The following is a 21,282-nucleotide window of genomic DNA, read 5'->3' as shown; positions in this document are numbered from 1 at the left end:
TGAATATTGATAAAAAATGATTGAAACTTACAATCAGTCTGCAGAAATGGATGGTTCACATAGTTTACTATAAAATAATAAAATACAAGACTAGAATTACTAATATTTTCACTATTTCATTTCACAGCTGTATTTAAATATAGAATGCACATTTGGAATTCATAGATAGTGGAAAGAGGGCTAAACCCCATTCTCCAATAGGAATGATCTGCTGGTTGTCTGAACCATCTATTAATGGGCATTAATGGACACATACACTCAGAGCTAGAGAATTTCAAAACAACACACAAGATGTAAATTCTTTGAGAAAATAGCCCATCATTTTATTGTAAGACTGAATTAACATTTAAACTATAAAATGAACTCAAATACAGGAGCAAAGCATCACTCCTCAGAGCAGGTATTGACTGAGCCATAGCAGTAAAAGACAAGGAGATATTAATTACATCAGAACCCGGCAGAGCCAAGGCAAAGTGGTCCCAGCAAATGCAATGCCCAGATGTCAAGCAGTGAGGAGAGGCAGAGAGCAGAGCACCACTGGTGTGAGCAGCAATAGGGTAAACAAAGGAGGAAACAGAAGAAACTTGATTCAGGACAGGGGCAACCTCTTCCTCTTTGAAGGCATTATGTCTATCAATTAGGACTCACATGTACAGTAAACGGGAATTGCTTTTCGAGCAAGAACAAGGATTATACTTTCATAATCTGCCACCTCATATAATTGATTAACTGTCCTAGGAAAAACCTGCAGCTCCTCAATGATATAGTCAGCCTCGCTTAGCGCTTTCCTCATAAAACTCTCATCTATACATAGATGGGGAAACTTAAAGCCTCCAAGAATGTAAAAAGTGGTTTCAAGGCACACTATCATTATTAAATGCCCTCCATTTTTTAACAGTGATGAGACATTTCTTAAAGCACTGCAGAACCCTTCTTCATCTGTCATGTGGACCTGCAAACAATGAGGCAAAATCAGACAGTCAGCCTGGGGCAGGATGGTGGGAGACAAGGGGTTACTTTTGCTGGGGTCATATTTAAAAACATTCTTGATTTTTCTTCGTAACATATTTTCCTTCCCAGGCCATGCGTCCCTAAAATAAATAAATATAGAAACATTTTAATTTTGATTTTAATATTGTGTTAAACATGTTCTTTTCTCAAAAGTAAAATTAGTTTGTATGAATATTAACACGATATTTTCAAAATGGCAATATGTATGCACTAGCCATCCACTTGTACAAATTGCACAGATTATTGTGAAAATACCAAGAAATTACCACAGTCCTTAAAAATATTAAGACAAGGGACTGTACATCCTATTTATTAGAGTGGTACTTCGAAAATGTTTAGAAAAATATATTAAAAAACATCAATAAATTGCCCCTCCTTTTTGCACTTAAATACAGTTTTAATAGGTAGGGAAGCACAATAAAACCTACTACTTACTTATAATTGAGAGCTTAACCCAGAACACAGCTAAAGTGTAGTAAAAATAATATGGCTGCCTTTTGATTTTGTAAAAGGTAGTCATTAGCCAGTCATTTATAGGGGTGGGAGGAATTTGCAGAGTTTCACGCTGCAGAATTCTGTGAAACTACATAAAAACTGTGCAAGATTTTGCAGAGTTCTGCCAACGGTGGAAATATGCATGCCACACTGCTCGCACTGCATTTTAGTGCCAGTAGCGCGAGCAGCATTAAAAGATCACATGGTATGCAAGAGCACAAGGCCCACTCTAGCTGATTTTGCTACAGGTCAATTAAAAAATCTACTTGAGTGCCAGCACATCTCCTTGAGAAGCAGCCCTGTGACCGCAATCGATTATGACCACATGCATAAGAAACTGGCGCTAGGGGACATCAAATCTCACTCGCAATTCTGAAGCCACTGACTTTGACCAAAACTAGGCATTATAAAAGAAACACAGAGTTTTCAAATCCCACCAATTCTGTGGGCAGAATTCCTCATCATGTACTATCTTGTCATTGGCTTCTATCACAGTATACTGCAAAGTCAACATTCATGGCTGTATTGCCTTACCCCTGCATCAAGCATGGTGTTGCAAGGGGAACCAAATACGTAATTCAGATTTAACTTGAAGCACAAGGCCACCATGCTTTGCCAAAGGTTTTTTCTTATAAATCTAGGGAAACACAAGACAGCACAAGGCACAGCCTTGTGGTACTCTGCATACCATATTCAATATTCCTGAAAATTGTAATGTACATCAATTCAGCCATTTTCACGCTACTGACACTCCACTGTAGATCAGACTCCAAAATGCCACAACACTCCACTTCACTGTATCGCACAGTATTCCACTCTATGACAAGTCACTCCCCTGAATGACATGCCACTCCACTCTCTGCCACTCCTCTGTGTGTTATTACACTATACACCATTCCACTCAATGCCACTGCAATCTTGACACTCCAGTCAACACTACTCCACTCTACGCTAGTCCTCTCCATGCTCTTCACTCTACAACACTCAACTTTACGCCACTCTACACCACTGCACTGGACGCCACTCCACTGTATGCCATTCCACAGTATGCTACTTTACTCTATGTCAATCCACTCTGTGTCATTTTACTGTATGGCACTTTTCTGTATGCTACTACACCCTACGCCACTCCAGTGTATGCCACTCCAATGTATGCTCTTGTATTGTTGGCAACTCCACTCTACTCCACTTCAGTCTACAATATACCGCTTTATATCACTCCACTGTACCCCACTCCATTGTATGCCACTGTACCCTATTGCAGTGTAAGCTACTCCACTCAATGGCACTCCACTCTATGCTACTCTAGTATATGTTATACCTCTGTATGCCACTCTACTCTATATGACTTCACTCTACGCTATTCCACTCTATGTCAATCCACTCTACTCTACAATACACTACAATACACTACATGCCACTCCACTTCACTTAACACCTCTCCATTCAACTTTATTGCACACCACTCCATTATACACCACTCCAGTCTATGCCACTCCTGTATGCCTTATTTAACTGCAGAAAAGGGGGTGGTGATGAACAGAGTGTCTGAATTAAGGAGACCACTCTTACCCAGTCCAAAGATCAGGGCTTGATCCATCACCGTTATTTATCTCACTGCACCATCCCAGCTCAGAACCTGGCTATATGCAAATCAGTCTGTCCCTGGCCCAGTGCATCATGGGAACAGGGCAGACTAAACTTAACTGCATGTCACTTGTGTCCACACCATTCCACTCTACGCTGCTCCACTGTATGCCACCCCACTCACTGCACATCTACTCTATGCTAAGACAGTGCACGCCATCCTACTCTATGCCACAACACTCTATGCCACTCGACTGTATGCCACAACACTTTACACCATGACAATGTATAATACTTAGCCAATAGGGGGGAAGGTGGAGGCAATATGGCATCCAGCAGTGAGAACACCGCCAGGAGCTGAATAGCCCCTCAAGAGTTTCATCTCTCTGCTATATTGGAGTGAACACTAGAATTTTTCTCCGATTCTCCAATGACCAACCTCTCATATTTGTGCCACCGCGGGCTGCAATTACCCTGATACTGAGCGATATTGTTGTGACTTTGATTACCTCTTTACAATCTACTCCCGTGGATGAGTGTTCTGACTGAGCACTCTGCCTTTTGGATTGGCCTGCTCAAGTCTGCAGCTTTGTCTCAGGGCTAAACTTGCCTGGCTGTTGGTGAGACTTCTTGATTCGGAGGACACAGAGGTAGCGACTTCACCACGCTGCTCAAGTTAACCTATGCTCTTGGTGTAGTAGTCAGCTAGTGGGGTACACTTGTCTGCTAAAAATTGTATAGATTATACTTCCCATTGGGCAAAAGGATTTCACTGGGCTCTCAGTGGGAAGCTCTGGAGGATGTTGTATGAAGTCCAAGGTGAAACCAAAATGGAACGGAAGGTACTTAGCTTGATTTATTGGGGATATCTAACTTATATTTGACATATAAATCAGCCTTATCCCTTGAATAGGTGCTTATCCAGCTCATGTAAATCATTTTTCCTCAATAAGCTACTTGAGTTGTTCAACTTCATTCATACCACCTTCTTGGCTTGCGCTGCCTGACAGGTAAAATCTTTGCATGACTTTGCTATTTAATACTAGTGGTTGTAAAACTAGAGGACTGAATATGCAAAGCCATTGACACTAGAGGGGTTAATGGCTGCTGTCAAATCCAAAGCTAATAACGTAAGGAATCATGGGATACACAGGGCAGAAGTACATAAACCCCTTCAAGTGAACAATGGCAGTGGCAGGGGTCGGCATGAACAACTCAAGGGCAAACCAGGAGGGCTGTCAGGTATATCTGAGCCAGGGCTTGTAATGCTTTGCCAACAATCACAATTTCCAGAATATACACATGGAGGGCACTCATATCGACAATGGAAGTTCAAGCCTCAAACTGGGAGAAGAAGCTGAAGTGACTATCTCTTCTCTCTCAGATTACCATGACACGTCCAATTCAAGCCTATCCCTGCGGTGGCAATTCATACATTGAACGGAACCCTGGATGGGCTCACTGAGACTGTAGCAAGAACTCCCACAGTTGGTTTTAGCATCTCCTTAACAGTGCTCAACTGTAAACTCAGCCCCGTTGTGGCTCCTTCAAACCCCTGTAGATTGATCAATAGGTCAGCAAGATGCCTCAGCTATTGCTGCCACCTTAAAGATATGGTTGGACAGGATGAATATGGCTAGAGTAGCTGATATTAAAGTGATCACGCTGGAAGAAGATGTCTTGAAAAATAGTGCATTCAATACCAGAAGCGGATTTAGTCAGCCCATAATGACATCTGAGTCTTGGCCATCTCATTCTAAAAGTGCAAGTGGAAATAAATGATCTGGACCAGCTTACCACCTAGCAGAGAGCTTTATTTGAACATGAATTATTAAAGGCACACTGCCATTATTGTTAAGACATCCCAACTAAGTGCTGATGCTTCCAGTAAAGTCCTTAATGAAGTTGGGAGAGTAATTATGGACTCAAATTGAACGACTTCCTGATATTTTGTATACTTTTGATATATCTGAGGCAAACAAATCCAAGGAATATTCTACACACTCAATAACTTCAACATCGAGTAAGTCTCTGCTTAAGAGAATACTAAAGAAGTCAATGTACAGAAGCTTCAAGCAAAAGAAGTTTCACTTTATGGATACTATAAAACAATTGAAACTAACTAGCAGGCGCTTGAGGCGGTCTATGCTTAAGTGGAAAAGAAATAAGAGGCTATGGGAGATCAAATTCAAACTCTTAAACATAAATGCAAGGACATCAAGAGTCAATCCTACAGATCAAACATGTGCTTTGTGGGTGTACCAGAAGGGTCAGAGCCGGCATGCAGTAGTGATCACACAGAGGTGACTATGAGCAAATGTATTTCTAAACGTATCTCTACCTATGTTCTTGGTAATTATTTAAGCTCTGGACATGGCACCACCAACTCACTGACATTTGCACTACCAAAAGGGGTTCCACAGGGCCCATATGAACCCAGAAACAGACCTGCCACCATAATTGTCTATTTATGGGACTTTATAATTGAAGAGAGCATACTCTCAATCGCCAGGGAGCATGGGAGATTCACTGTACCAGAGAGGTATTATTTTTCCATATTCCAAAGCTTGGCCTTGGAAACGGCATCTAACGGCATGTAGGATACAGTAAATGAGGGCTTTCCAGGTTTAACCTCATTTTAAATAGTCCTCAATTGCTACTTTTATGTTTTTGAAATCTAATTCCTGCCTCACAGTTTCTGCACCTGTGACTTTTGCCTGTAATGAAGAAGTTGGATCTTAAAAACCTTGAAAACTGAAGTATGGCAACGCTGAAAAAGTTGTGCAGGTAGAGGGGGCTGAATTTTGATTAATGGCTCTCCAAAGTTTGAATACTAGATAGCCCTTTAAGCCTTGGAGGTCTTCCTCAAAGTTGATGATGAGGAGGAGGAGGAGGATGAACTGAATGTGGAATAGAACGAGAAAAATAACTTTGCAGCAGCTCCAGAGCTAGAGAAGAGAGGGAGGCACACAGGGCTGAAGTACCCCACAGGATGCACTGTAGGAAGCAGTATGCCATCTCACAGCCTGTCTCCTTGAGTTAGAGGAAACTCAAGCTTGGAATGATATGAAGCTGCAGCTAACTACGCTGAAACTGGCTGCAGAGGAGAGAATTCTTAAAGAGCCTTAGGATAGAAAACTATGTTGTTGGGTCATGAATTCACTGTAATGGAGCTGGATCTAGAGATGCAGCAAGTCTTAAGAGCAATCAGAAATGGTGGCAGTGACCTTAGAGTGTAAACAGAACAAAGGATCTAGTGCCTAACTTTGTTGTGGGGGATGCTATATACAAGTGGTTTAAGGTATATGAGGTAGCACGTTTTTGGAGGCATATCACTGATGAGGCATTCCCTGCTAGCTCTACAGAAGTGTGACCAGATGAACTAACCCCTTATGTATCCCTGGATGAATCACCCCTTGCTAAAAAATATAAACCACTAAAAGGTATAGGGTAAAATTCAGTGACAGCCAGAAACAGTCTCATCAGTCCTGGGTGCATTTTTCATAGCACCTTTGTAAGGTGAGCAGACAAAATAGCGAAACTTAAATATCAACCTAGAATAATGTTGATGTAAAAATATCAAAGTGACAGAATTTCGAAGGTAGGAAATATTGTTTTTTTATATTATGTTACTAATATCGAAGTTAGTAATATCGATGTTACTAATATTGATTTTTTATATGATTCTTATGTATATTATTATGTATTTAATATTTATGTGTTACTTTTTTACATGTTTTTTAAGTTGATTTTGTATTTTAGTACTGTAGCAGGTTGTGGGTTTATAGGGGGAATAGGGTGGGAAGTCATTTAAATGTAATTAAGTAATAATTTATTTTTATTATTTTTTACTGTTAAATATATTATTGTTAATTAATTATTAATTAGTAATTAATTTTTATTAATTGGAATCAATTTAATTAATTGATTAATTGATAATTTGTAAAGTGTACTATTTTGTTATTGGAGTTTGTTGTGCGTTTATAGGGGAATAGTGTGTAAAGTAATTGATATGCAATTAAGTAATGATTACATTTATAGTTGGGTATTGATAACTAATTTATTGGATATTAATTATTAACTGGCAATTATTTAAAAGTATAACTTTTTGTTTATGAAAATTAATTTATTGTTGTTTAATCATTAATCATTAATTGGTAATTGAAAATGACTATTCTGAATTAATATATTAATAAGTAATTATTAATTGGCAATTAATGTTTGATATTCATATTTTTGGTTTAACAAATTATGTACTTGTTCAATATTAGTTAATTGGTAATTAATTTTTAATAATTAATATGCTTTTGTTATAAAAAAATATGCCATTGTTCAATATTGCACTCTCTGTAGTAAAGTCCCCCTATATTATCCAACACTTTCCCTTCCATTGCACTCTGTGGAGTTGGAATAGTAATGTTTAAGCCTACGCAATACAACCTTTTCCTTACTGTTGTTTTTTTGGGTGTTGGAATAGTATTTTATTCCCTAACTTACTTAATATTTTTGTATTTTTTTTGTTAATGTAGTATATAATTAATTTAAAAAATATTAAAAGTAAATTTTTTTATTTGTTTTGCATAATTATTTAATTTGTATTTGTTATTATTTTTTGTGTATAGATAAATTTGTAATTGATATTTTTTTAATTATTTATAAGTTATTAAAATAATTATTAAAAAAGATCATCAAGGCAGTTTTTGAAGACTGCCAGCTCCAAATCCCCAAAAGAATCCTTGTGGCGCAGTTCTGCACTGTTTGAAGTTGCAGGGACCGAGCTCGGGCACCAAGATAGAGGGCATTCCCATAGTCCAGGTGGGAAAAAATAGGCGCCTGGAACATGAGTTTTCTCACCTGGAAGAGGAGCAAGGGGAGCACTTCAGGAGAATCCTTAAAATGCGAAAGCAGGCTGCACAAACTTCCTATCTTGGACTTTAAAACTGAGGTATAAATCAAGCCAGACGCCCAGGCTCTTTATCTCTGGCTTAGGGACAGGTGCGGGCCCATGCAGGCTGGCCACATAGTGCCTGCCGAGAAAAGAAGGGTCTTACCAAGGAGCATAAGCTTGGGCTTATTGTTGGGCTTATTGTCATTCAATTTTAGATGTGAGTGTTTCATCCATTTGGCTACTTCTTCAAGGCAGACACAAAGGCAGCCAGAGATCCTGTCTGAGTGGTTTAGTGCAACAACCAGTTGGGTATCATCAGCATATGTCACAATATGCACCCCAAAAGGAAAATAAAGATGTCCTTAAGAGGAGCCATGTAAGCATTAAAAAGATTGGAGCTCAGGAATGACCCCTGAGGACCCCCACAGAGGAGAGGCAAGGATTTCAAAATAGCCTCATCCTCAAATACCTGGAAGAATCTTTCTTCCAGGAAAGATTGCAGACACATAAGGACGACTCCTGACACCCCCAACCTTCTGAGTTGTTGGACCATAATATGGTGGTTGACCATGTCAAAGGAAGCCCTGAGGTCCAGAAGGATCATAGCCAATAGCCTTCTGCATCCAGAAACTTTCTGGAATCTTCAACAAAAGCCAGGAGTGCCGTTTTTGTTCCTTGGCATGGGCGAAAGCCCATTTGAGGGGAATAAAGGAGGTTGTGGGATTCCAGGTATGTGGAAAGCACCGAATTAACATGCTTTTATGCAATTTTGCTGATCCCTGGAAAAAATGAAATGGGTCGATAGTTGCCAAGTCAATCTGGGACCAAGGTAGGTTTTTTCAAAAGGGATTTCACCATTGCTTTTTCCATAAGTGAGGGACCACACCAGCAGACATCAAGGAGTTGATTATATCTAAGATGATTAGGCCGGCTAATTCACCACCTGTTTCATAATCTTGGGTGGGCGGAGTCTCTGGTTGACCCGCTCTTGATGAATGATGCAGAGGTAGTCTGAAGCATTTCACAGTCCATTAAAGGAAAAGTTTCTAAGGAAGGTTCCTTGCTTCTAGGGCTAGAATCCTCTAGTTTCATGATGGTATAACCATTGATTGAGGCAAAGGACCCATTGATCGTTTGGATTTGTTATAAAAGTAATCTGCAAGTTTGTTGCCGCGTTGAACTGTTGCTTTTGGTATATCGAGGGAGCAGGAGCTTTCAATAGTTTTTTTGCAATAAGAAATGTTTCTTGGGGGAATTGGCAGCCGGGGAGATTTGATCCTCAAAATAGGAGGCCTGAGCCATTCTGATTTCAATCTTATAATTTTTTATGGTGTCCCTGTATTCCATGTTCTTGCTAAGGGGGGAGTCCTTTCTCCAGATTCTTTCAGTTTTTTTACAGATCTGCTTTAACTTTCAGAGTTTAGGGGTGCAACAAGCCATTCTGTTGGACCTTTTATGTATCTGGATGATTTTCTTTGGAAGGAATTGGTCTGATGTCCCCTCAATCCTGTTGGTAAATCTTTAGTTAGCTACAATTGTGGCGGTTTCAGGAGGTGGCCTAGAACTTTCCAGTACTGATACCCACTTTTCTAAAGGAAGTTTCGGCCAGCAGCAGGACACAAAATCAATACCTTGTGCAGAAAGTTACCATGTGCCCACATTGGTATGCCATATGTTGCAAGAGATTGCTGCTGTGTGAAGAAGGAGAATAACAGGTGTTGTATCTTTCAGGAGGACTGATGGGGGAGGAGTGGGAGGGTGGGAAAGAGGGGGGAGCATTAATCCCACCAATGAAATGCAGCACAGGCCATCTATGCATCTTCTCCTCCCCTTTGAGCCATGATATGTCTCACCACTCAAGAGCAAGTGCCCATTAGTCTAATATCAATCACCAATAGATATGCCTTTCAGTCAGGGGGGTTAGGTTTGGCCGAACACAGCACCATGCAACATCTCCAGATCAGCTACAGTGTCCCTACTTAAGTCAGTAAGCCATAGTCGAATAGAAGCTACTATTGGTGACTTTCAGTTCATAGCTATCCTATGCTTTGCTACAAAAAGGGCCAGGCCTGGAAACGTATTAAGGGCCTTGCAAATGGCCACTCTGGAAATGATCCCCAGAAGAAAATGCAGGCCATCCATTGGTACAATTTCCCCAACAGCTTCTGACAATATCTCTGCCATCTTAGTCCAATAAATTCCATTTGTGTGTAAAACCATAACAAATGAAGGATGTAAGATTCAGGATTGTGGCAGCAGGAACAGAAGTCCATAGAGCCAAAACCGTGCATATCTGTTTGCTTAAGATAATTGAATTGGGTATATTTTAGCCTGGCATTCATAGAGATGCATTTTGTAAACCCTAGTCATTACTTCCACTGCTGGTCGGTGATTAATGTAGAAAGCTTGCCTTCCCACTAAGTGTACAACATTTCAATAGCATGACTACCTATCACATGTGTAAGCAAGGTTTGGAGAACTCTACATATTTTGAGTTCATCGTGTGTTTTAGCACAGACCTTATATAACTGCTGAGTAAGCGAAACGTACAAGAGGAAGGAGCCCGTCGGAATCCCATTGTCATCCACCAGGCTCTCACATGCACAAAGAATCTTGTCAGACAACAAGTGTCCCAAGGACGTGAGGCCTGCATTGATCCAGGCAGCTGCATCAGGCCTGGAACCTAGGTCTATACATCTGGGTGACATCTAAAGGGATAATTCCGGAGCATAAGGTGGATAGTACCACTGTTTATGCAGGTACGTATTCCAACAAGAATGGGCCATAGACGTCAGGATGTTTCCTAGCTTTTTCGGGATTGTACTCAACAAAACCAATAACCATTCCTTCCCATTAGATGGGTGCATCAGAGTCACCCAATATTGCATTTCTGTTACATTATGTGCTGCTAACTAGCACATTGGCCATTGCATTTGCATGGCTGCATAGTAGTATTCATAATTTGGGGCACCAGATCTCCCGCTGCCAGAGTGGTATACAATTTCATAAGGAACACTTGATTTCTACCTTTACCTCATATTAAGGCAACAGAAAATGTGTGAAAGTCTTTAAAATTTCTTGGAGATTGGATTGGGGAGAACAGCAAAAATGTGTATCAATCTCGGTAGCAACAGCATCTTTGAGATAGCTATGCGGCCCATAGGGCAAAAGTGGTAGCTCAGTCCAGCATGTTAAAGAAGGCCTGGCACTTGAGGGGGCGTGGCTAGCAGGTCATGATGGCGGACAGATTCTTCTAGAGATCCGGGGCCGCCGGGAAGTAAACATCCCGGATAAGCCTCTACGGGGCCGCTTGACACCGCAGAAGGGACCGACCTGTTGGGGCTGGACTCCCTGACCACCCTAGTTGGTTTTGACATACTTGACGGCCGAGGGGACTGCACGGCGGAGCCCGGCAGTATTGTGGCCTGTTCCTCTGATGGCAGCCAGGGCCTGGAGGGTGAGACGTGCCCAGACCATAAATACCCCAGGAAAGCCTCTACGGGGCTGGCTGACATCCTGAGGAGGGCGGATCTGTTCGCCCCGAGCACTCTGACGGCTCCGGACGACCTTGGTGGTTCCGGTGGCTGGGGGGACTACGAGGCAGAGCCTGGCACAACTGCGGCCTAATCTACTGAGAGGCGACCGGGGCCTGGAGTCGGAGGCATGCCCGGACTGCAGGGCAACTAGGGAGGGGGACGCTGAGGCTGCTCTGTGCTCTGGAGCGGACCGCTCGAGACCTAACTCCACTGATAACGGTGGTAAGGAGAGGTGACAGAGACGGGGCCGGCCCCAGGGACACAATACCTTGAAGGCTACGGGACGGGGGACCGCTGCCCTGCCCAGGACCAGACTGGAAGGCCCTGAGGGGTGCGGGGATGCCGGGAGCCCTGTGGACCTGAGTGGACTGACGCCGGGGGGCAGGGGGACGAGGCGGACAACACCCGGAGGCGACCCCTGCTGCTGGGCCCGGGCCTCCCCCTCCCTTCCTTCCCCCCCGTTTTGTCCCCCCTCCCCGCATATCTCAGCCTTACCGGGGACTGCTGAGACCCAGAAACGTAGCTGACATTAGCCGCCGCGGGCAGCACTGCAATGCTGCGTGGCTGGGCTCGGTGGAATAGACGTGCCTACGGACGCCCTGGGAAATATCTGAGCTGCCTGGCCTCCCGCGGTGGGATTCTGGGGGCAGAGACAGGAAAACGCCACCGAGATCGTTTCTCTTGCGAGGGGGACCGCCCCCCCAGCCAACCCCCTGAGTGACGGCCTGAATGCCTGGAGGAGGCCGTCGAGAGAGGGTCCGGGAGGCCCCCCATGTGCCATGGGGTGAGCCATCTTGGGAGAGCTTGAAAACCTGGCAAGAGAGCAACGGCTGGCAGGGCTGGGGAGAGTCACGGAGTGCCGCCCTAGGAGATACCCGCACCTAGACATTGGACATGCCTGGCTGGAACTACCATGGTCCGGAAGGGGACTAGAACCCAAGATGGGAAGGATGGCCTGATGGCTGCAGGACAAGCCCCGGGGGCCCTGACGGAAGGATCCATAACAAAACCAACGGACCAAGCTCCTGCTGGGGACCTACAAGTTGACAAACTGGACTTGATCCTACAAGAGATCAGGGACTCCAGGCTCACCATGGAGGCACAAATGGGAACCCTTACCACTAACCTCTCTCTACTAAAAGCGGACTACTGCAATTTGGCCGACAAGGTGAAAGATCCGGGTGTGGTGTTGGCTGAGATTACCCCGAAAGTGGCCGACCAGACTACCTCCATCAAACAACTACAAGAACAGGTGATGGCCCTAATGGAGCGAGTGGAGGATGCCGAAAGCCGCAATCAGCGCAATAGCATCTGCGTCATTGGGCTTCCGGAATGCAGCGAGGGGACCCGCGCAATGGAGTTCATGGAACAGTGGTTCCGAGATCATGTCACCGCGGAGGTCCTGTCGCTGCTCTTTTGTGTTGAAAGAGCACACTGAATCCCCACGGGAAGGCCTAGACCAGGACAACCACCACGACCGCTGATCGTCAAGATCCTTAACTATCGTGATAGAGACATGTTACTCCAAAAGGTCCGGGAGAAATCGCTTATAGAATATGAAAATCAGTGAATCTCGCTACACACGGACTACACTAATCAGGTGCAGAGGCAGAGATCCTCCTACTTTGCGGTTAAGAAGAGGCTCCAGAAGGTAAACCTCCGATACACCCTGCTGTTCCTGGCTCGCCTCAAGATAATATATGACAATAAGACCCATTTTTTCAAGAGTCCTACGGACGTGGAGGAATGGCTGGAGGTGATGGACGTTGAGGCGACCCAAGGAGCATCATTCAACAGTTCCAGGAAAGACTCGGAGCACATGAGCAGAACCTCCCCTACGCAGTCTGCGCAACCGAGATGACACAAGCAAAAGGAGGACCAGATGGTAGCTGTGGACATGGTGGGCTCCTTCAGAAATGAACATGAAACAATCAACACGGACACGGACGACAGCACACTGCACTCAGACTCCGAACATAGCATGGTCCTATTTCCGACTGTGACGCCGAGGGCGGCGGATGAACTACTGGACAATGGACAAGAGTTACTGTCCAATACGAAGTAACCTGTGGTCCAGTGTCCTATTGATATCCTTTGATGATGTTCTGAATCTGGCTGGGGTGCGAGGAGCGGGGATGCGGGTCCTTTCAGTGATTGGGAGATGCCCTCTGTTTTCTTTCCCTGGGACGCCTAGCGGGCGAGCTTAGGCTATGATGTTATGTACCTCCTTCAGAGTGGTTACACTCCGCTGCTCTACCAAAATAGACTCCTGTAGGTTATGACAGCCTTGTGATCCGCAGAACTGAAAGACTATGAAGATAAGGTACATGCTCAGCCAACCCCCCGAAGGCGTATGCACCAATGTTGGTTTTGTTATGGTTTACATATTGTGGTTCGGCACAGCAGTGTTTTCAAGCTGCGCCAAAAGAGTTAGAGTTTGGGATGGGCAGAAGTATGTCTCCTGGCTATTGATAGTATTACCTTTACTGCAGACGAGGTCACAGTTTCCCAAGGCACTTCCTACCCAGTATGGCTGACACTGTAGGGAAGTACAGACTGGCCACCTGGAACGTGCGGGGACTTGGCGCTATACAGAAGAGACACAGAATACACACATTCTTACTCCGACAACATGTACACATTGTATTCCTGCAAGAATCCCATCTAACACAGTCCCAGGCATACACACTGCGGAAGAAATGGAGAGGCACTGTGTTCACCATGACATACTCTGCTTTCTCCAGAGGGGCTACCATATGGGTGAGACACGGCACTCCCTTTGTTGAGCTAGAGAGAAAGGTTGATGATCAGGGAAGGTATATCCTAGTGAAAGGCACACTGGACGGCACGTTGGTGGTCCAGGGCAGCGTATATGCCCCGAATTTTGAGCAAGATACATTCCTCATGAGGGTGGGCCGAACACTGGCTGATTGGGTGGATATCCCTTGGATCTTGGGCGGAGACTGGAATTTGATATTAGATGTGGACCTGGATAGATCGCATCCCCCCCTCCTGATGACAGGCATACATAGACTGACGGACTCCTATAGGACCTGGCTCCAAGGATGGGGACTGACGGACGCGTGGCAAGCATTACACCCGACACACAGGGAATATTCCTACTACTCCCCGGTGCATGCCCTACATACTCGATTAGACAGGTTCCTATGCAATAAATCTCTGATACCCAAATGTGCGTCCTCAGACTACCTAGCTAAAACCTTCTACAACCACAGACCTCTGACACTCAACCTACAATGGGGAAGGCTGCCGACCCCAGTGCCCACCTGGAGACTCAACCCGTAATAGCTGGAAGACGGTCCCTTCCGCACATCCTTGTCGGATATGTTGGACAACTATTTCCGGGAGAACTGGGACTCGGTGACCTCTAACTTAACGGTATGGGATGCTATGAAGGTAGTGACAAGGGGGGCGGCCATAGAAACAGACCCTGGGTGCTAGGCAGGAAATCCACAGGAAACTGTGCGATATTGAGGCCTGCCTGAAGATCTTGGAGGCTGGAGGGAATGCCGAACGCAGGGGGGTATTGCAAGCAAGCAATATAGAACACATAGAACTCCTAGAGACGATACGAGTTATTGATCATAAAGACTATCTACGATGGCAACAGGCCGAATCAGACAGATCGGGTGCTTTAGTGGCTCGGGTGGTACTAGATAGTCCAGAAGATCCAGTGATCACGCAGGTTCGGGATAGAACGGGGAGAATAGTGTCTACACAGTCAGACATTAATGCAGCCTTCAGGGATCACCTGAGTACACTATATGCCTCCCCCCCTCTGGTGGACTGGGAAGAAATGATGACATTTCTAGGAGACCTGCCTTTACGGGTCCTGTCCCGAGATGAGCAGGCGGGAATGGACGGACCCATCACACAGCAGGAAATCAGGGTGGCCATCCGCTCTCTCAACCGAGGCAAGACTCCCGGTCAAGATGGACTACCGGTAGAATTCTTCCAGACCTATTGTACGACCTTTGTACCTGTCCTGGAGAAAATCTATAAGGCATCATATGAGACCGGTCACTTACTCGTCTCGACAATGTAAGCGTCAGTCATATCAATCCCAAAGCCCGGTAGGGACACCCTCGACCTAACTAATTACAGACCCCTTTCAATGCTCTCTACGAAGTACAAAATACTCAGTAAAGTCATAGCCCTACGGATACAGGCTCACCTCTCGGCCCTAATACACCCGGACCAATGCAGCTTCTTACCGGGGAGGAGCACGTCCCAAAACATGAGGAGGCTCCACGCCCTAATGTCTGATGTGCCCATGGCCCTCTCTCGGGCTGGCTGTGTTGCACTAGACCTCTGGCAGGCATTTGATTCCTTGTCATGGGCATTTATGTTTGAGGTCCTGACATGTTTTGGACTCCCCGATTCCCTAATACGGTGGATCCGACTACTGTATACGTGCCCAACGGCCAGAGCACGCACTGGCCGGCACATCTCCGATAATTATGATATCCACCGTGGCACCCAGCAGGGATGCCGGCTGTCGCCCCTGCTGTTTGTCCTGACTCTTGAACCCCTGGCGATCACCCTCAGGACCAGGATAGATGGGCTAGGCATTCCAGTCAGGGGTACGCACCACCTGATATCAATATATGCTGGCAACATCCTCTTATATCTCCGGGACCTGGAGGAAAACCACTCAGCCCTAGCGGCCATTTTTGACCGGTTTGCAGCTGTGTCTGGACTGGCGGTCAACCCGGGGAAGTCGGTGGGGTATTACCTTCAGGAGGGGCAACGGCCTTCCCACATACAATTTGGTGACTCCCAAATCCTGGTAGCACAGGCCACGTTCAAGTATCTGGGCATAAACGTATATAGAAGACCGGAAGTCCAGATTGATAGTAACATCAGGTGGGCCATTACAGGCCTACGCAGTAGTGTACAATTCTGGACGTCCTTACCGCTGTCCGTTATGGGCAGGATAGCGGTGTCTAAAATGGTGATGCTTCCCCGCATGTTATATTATTTTGTAAATCTGCTGGTTCTTCTCCAGCAACACATATTTAATTCTTTAAATACAATCCTGATTAACCTCATCTGGGGAACTGGACGGCGGAGAATAAGTCTCAAAAAACTTCAAATAAGTACCAGACAGGGAGGTCTTGGAGTGCCGGACCTCCAATGCTACTACTATGCGAGTCAATTGCGAAGTTGTCACGCTGGGTAGTGAGTAGGAACCTGCACGAAATCGATATTACAAGCAACCAGATAGCGCACGGAGAGTTACACTCCCTCCTATTACCCAGGGCCAAGATAGCCCGGGATGGCCATCCTCTTTTACACACCGCTCTGATGTGCTGGCGAAGGGCTTTGGCGTATACGTCGACAGCCCAGCCCTACGCGGACAATATCCCCCTGTTGGAACTCCCAACGCCACTGGGACGGCTGACGCAATGCAGGTTGCAGCCATGGGCGGAGGCGGGAGTGGATAGAATTGGAGACTTGTTTGGGGATGACGTACTCCTAGACCATGCTTCATTTATACAGGTCACAGGGGCACCACCGTGACCTACATGCCACAGTGTTGCACTAAATACGACGTACATGGGCTCCGCAGTGCAATAAACCCATGCAACATGAACTAGTGCATCTCCTTCACTACATGGGGACAGGGGGACACTTAGTGCAATGGCTATACACCAGGATTAGAGAACATGCTGCTATGCCTCTTAACACACTCAGTGACACTTGGACGCTAGACACAGGGGAGGTTCTGACAGACGGGGCCTGGAAAATTGTTCTGGAACACCCCAGAAGGGTGTCCAGGAATGGGAAGTTCAAATTTATACAGGCCATGGTGCTGCATAGGGCATATCTTACCGCCCAGCGGCTTCACAGGATGTTCCCTGCCTCCTCCCATTGCTGTCCTCGATGCCAGGCAGATGAGGCCGGTCTTCTCCACATGATGTGGTCTTGTCCACGCCTGAGTGGATATTGGGGACAGGTCCGACACATACTTCACACTGTTACAGGCATGCAGATACCGGGGGGAGCGACATCTAGCCTGATCGGACACAGGAAAAGACCCAAGGGACATAAAGCCCCACTGAAATTCTTGGACCTGGCACTGTTGTTGGCGGTTAGAGCATTGACCATGAAGTGGAAGTCTGCAAGAACCCCAGCTGTAGTGACTTGGCGATCTGAAGTGTTAAAGTGGGGTAGGGCTGAAAGCGTAGTTCTGCGCAGAGAAGAGGAGCGAGGGCTACGGAAACACCCAATTGCACAAGACTGGTAGCGGATGTTGCTGGGACTAGAGGACATAGACTTGACACCCTCACAGGCAGGGACTGCATAACTGAGACTGTCGGACAGGAGTAGGTGAGACTGAGAATAGGGCCTTGCTCAGGGTGCGCACAGGTTTGCCAGACAATGACGAGCATGATTTTCCAGACACGCCAGTTATCAGTGACTTTCCTTCCTTGTAGGCCAATGGTGACAGTGCATTATGGGTGGAGATGCTAGGAGACGTACGGGGGAGGGGAGGGTGTTGGGTGGGACCGGGAATGGCTACGGCTTGACTATGTGGGTCCAATGTTATACTAAGACTGATGGAAACTGTGATATTACCAGAAGGAACCCATGCATGAGAATGTGTTATTTTACAATTGTTCAGGATACGAAACCATTAACGCTTTGTGTGAACACAGTTCTGTGAGACAATAAGTCAAATGCCTGAAGTTTAAGGGGAGAAAATGAGAAAAGACTGTATGATGTAAATGATGGATATATGTACAATGTGCTGTCTGAATACAGTCAAAAAAAGAAGGCCTGGCACTTGGAGAAAATCTTTTGTGGAGTGATAAATCTGGAATCCCAAATACTTAAAGAAATTGCAGATCCAAGGACACCTTTGACTGGGGTTACAATAAGGGTGGTGGATATCCTCTAAATATTAACAAACCGTGGTTGGATCCTCACCCTGTAGTGCATTGTACAAGGATGCATAATAAGAGTGAAAAGAGATGTTGATGTCATCCTGTATATTAATGATATGCCCCGTACAGACCCTTAGAGGAATGATCGGGTTACTAGATTAGGCCGAATGCAACAGCCGCGCCTGAAGTCTACTATCCTTGTCGCCCTCAGTGTGCTGCTTATCCAAGTGTTTCCTGTGATCAAGGATTCCCAGTTTTTCCAAGGTTGAATTCTACCCTAGTCTGCCCTGGGCCCGCAAAGCTGTAACCCACTGGTCTGTAAGGGATAACCGCTCATATCTGCATAAATCAGTGTCCAGGGTAGTAAGCTCTCTTAGAAGGGTTAACTTAGCCCCATAAACCAACGTAATAATATGGTCTGGGAGCACAAATTTAAACACATTCCACTCAACACCAACAGGCTGCCTGAGGCAGAAACCGTCATTGTCTTGAAATTAGAACTTAATAGTATTAGAAATGAAAGAATGAAGCGGGATGCCTCAAGCGCCTTCAGAGAGCTTGTGCTCTTACTTATTCCCCAAGTGAATTGTAGAAAAGTCAATGACCAGGGGGGGTGCATTCTAGATGTTCCACTTGGTACATCCTAGCAAGGGATTTCTGCAACCAGTAAACCAGGTTGATTCTGGCATAAGAGTAATACGCCCTGAGTAGTGTGAATATTTTGCAGTGTCAGAGCATAAACCCCACCAAGCATCCCATACCTGAGTGTCAGTGACCCATTTCTATAGATGCCTTGTATATATATGTATTTATGTATATAAACTGTGTGCCAGGCAGTGGAGGGGTTGGTGCAGTCTTTATTAAGGTCCTGGGTGCAGGTGAAGCCGCACCCAGTATTTAGGAGCTAGTACATTCTGCAGCAGGGTTGGGGTCATGGACTGCAGAAGAGAAGCCTGGTTAGTGTTAGGGGCATTGATCAATATTAGTGAAAGAGGGAAACCATTGAGCAATCTCTCTAGCACAGAATAATGGCCTTCTGAGTCAATTCTAGTACGCAAACCCTCTAGAGGTAACCTGGGAGCCACCCAGATCAACGTACCCCTAGCAAAGCTGGAGAATGTGGTTTCTAACAACACTCCTCTCCGACACCTGTGTATACATTCTAGTGTTTGCGATGTGAGATGCGTCTCCTTGAGGAGTGCAATTAGAATCTTACATCTGCAGAGATATTGATATGCATTGTACGACCAGGGCATGGACATTTCAGGTCAGCAGAAATACTGAGGATCTCTGCGCAATTGCATTAGAGCTATTGCATCATATGTAGGATCCTCTCCCATACCCACCTACCCAACGCCACCACCCAGCCCCAGCCCTACCACGCACACAGCACACTACATCCTCCATTAAAGGAAAAAAATTACATTGTAAATTACTTAGAAAAAGCAGGTTTAACACCCAACTCTCATTCCCAAGCCAGTTCACCAATGGGTGGGCAGCCATTGGCACTATAATGCAAAACTAACAACTCTAAATAGAAGTCTTTACCAATGGTGCTTTGTAAGCGGGTGGTAGCATACTGTTGAATATGAATCTAGGACCCTAGTATAATTTTCCTGATTCATGCCCATATATAGGTATAAATCACCCTGGGCCAGATGTAGGTAAGTAACATTTACCGATTCTTAATTACCGAAAATTACTGATTCGGTAATTAAGAATCGGTAAATGTGAGGAGTGGGTATGTAGGGAATCCAGATGTTCCCTTTTACCAAATCGGTAAAAGTCGGTATTTACCGATTCGGTAAATACCGAATCGGTAAAGCCTATTGATTCCTATGGGCTTCAAAGCCCATAGCAATCAATAGGCTTTACCGATTCGGTAATTACCGAATCAGTAAATACCAAATTTCACAAGGGTGCAGGGGGTGTCACTTTGACACCCCCTGGCACCCCCTAAACAGGATTGGGTGCCATGTGGCAGGCATACAAGCCCTAGGGGCAGGTCTGCCTGCCACATGGCATAGGTGTACATGCACACATGTGCATGCACACCGGAATTGGTATTTTACCATGAAGTTGGATTTCATGGTAAAATACCGATTCGTTTAGGCCTTTGGGACTCAGAAGAGTCCCACCTACATATGGAATTTACAGAATCGGTAAAATTACCGATTCGGTATTTTACCGAATCGGTAATTTTACCGATTCTGTAACTGTAGATTTACCTATATGTGGCCTTGGATTTAGGCCCCTACATACCGATTGGCCATTTACCGGTCGGTAACGGCCGAAATCGGCCGTTACCGGTCGGTATATGGCCTGAAACGGCCACCTACATCGGGCCCCCTATCCTTATATAGGCATAGAAATCATAACCATATTTAGACTTAGCCTATGCAGTCCAAATACGGCATAGCTACTTCCACTAGTTCCGAGAATCCACAACGATTTCTTGGAAAAACCCGCCTTCAGCAGTCAGGGACTTCCTCTTGCTTGAATATTGATTTATACAAGAACTCAAGGAGTCTTTGATGACATTATTATGTCCAACCTTACGTCAACCACGGCACCTTTGAGGTATAATTATGCCCACACTTGCCCAGGCAAGCACATGGTGGTTTGGAGCAGTTTGACTATCTACCTACACAACACTGCTCGCCGAAGCAAGTGCAGAAGGAAGCCGACCCTCCAGCAGACGCACTGAGAGAGACACTGTCTTTTCTCTTGCCAAAAAAAACAGCTCCAGTTTTTCCAAGCTACCCTTGCGGGTTGTTGGGAAATCGAGTCCTGAGAGAGAGATACCAGATCTCCTTCATTCTAAAACCAAGGTACGGAGTTGATTAGATCCCTT

The 21,282-nt window shown here is 45.3% G+C and overlaps 1 protein-coding gene across 1 annotated transcript in view; it reads right to left on the bottom strand.

Moving 5' to 3' along the window:
* Window positions 1-304: 304 nt before the first annotated feature.
* The window catches only part of LOC147718230 (nicotinamide N-methyltransferase-like), a 98,264-nt gene continuing 77,286 nt past the window's right edge, over window positions 305-21,282 (bottom strand). Inside the window, exon 3 of the mRNA XM_086966650.1 lies at window positions 305-1,091. Coding sequence (XP_086822776.1) covers window positions 638-1,091 — 454 coding nt within the window. The 3' untranslated portion in view covers window positions 305-637. The remainder of the gene's footprint in view (window positions 1,092-21,282) is intronic.

This window comes from Lissotriton vulgaris, chromosome 4_1 (genome assembly GCF_964263255.1).
Source record: "Lissotriton vulgaris chromosome 4_1, aLisVul1.2, whole genome shotgun sequence".
Taxonomy (NCBI): domain Eukaryota; kingdom Metazoa; phylum Chordata; class Amphibia; order Caudata; family Salamandridae; genus Lissotriton; species Lissotriton vulgaris.
The sequence above is the reverse complement of the archived record's forward strand: the minus strand, read 5'-3'. Positions and strand labels throughout refer to the sequence as shown.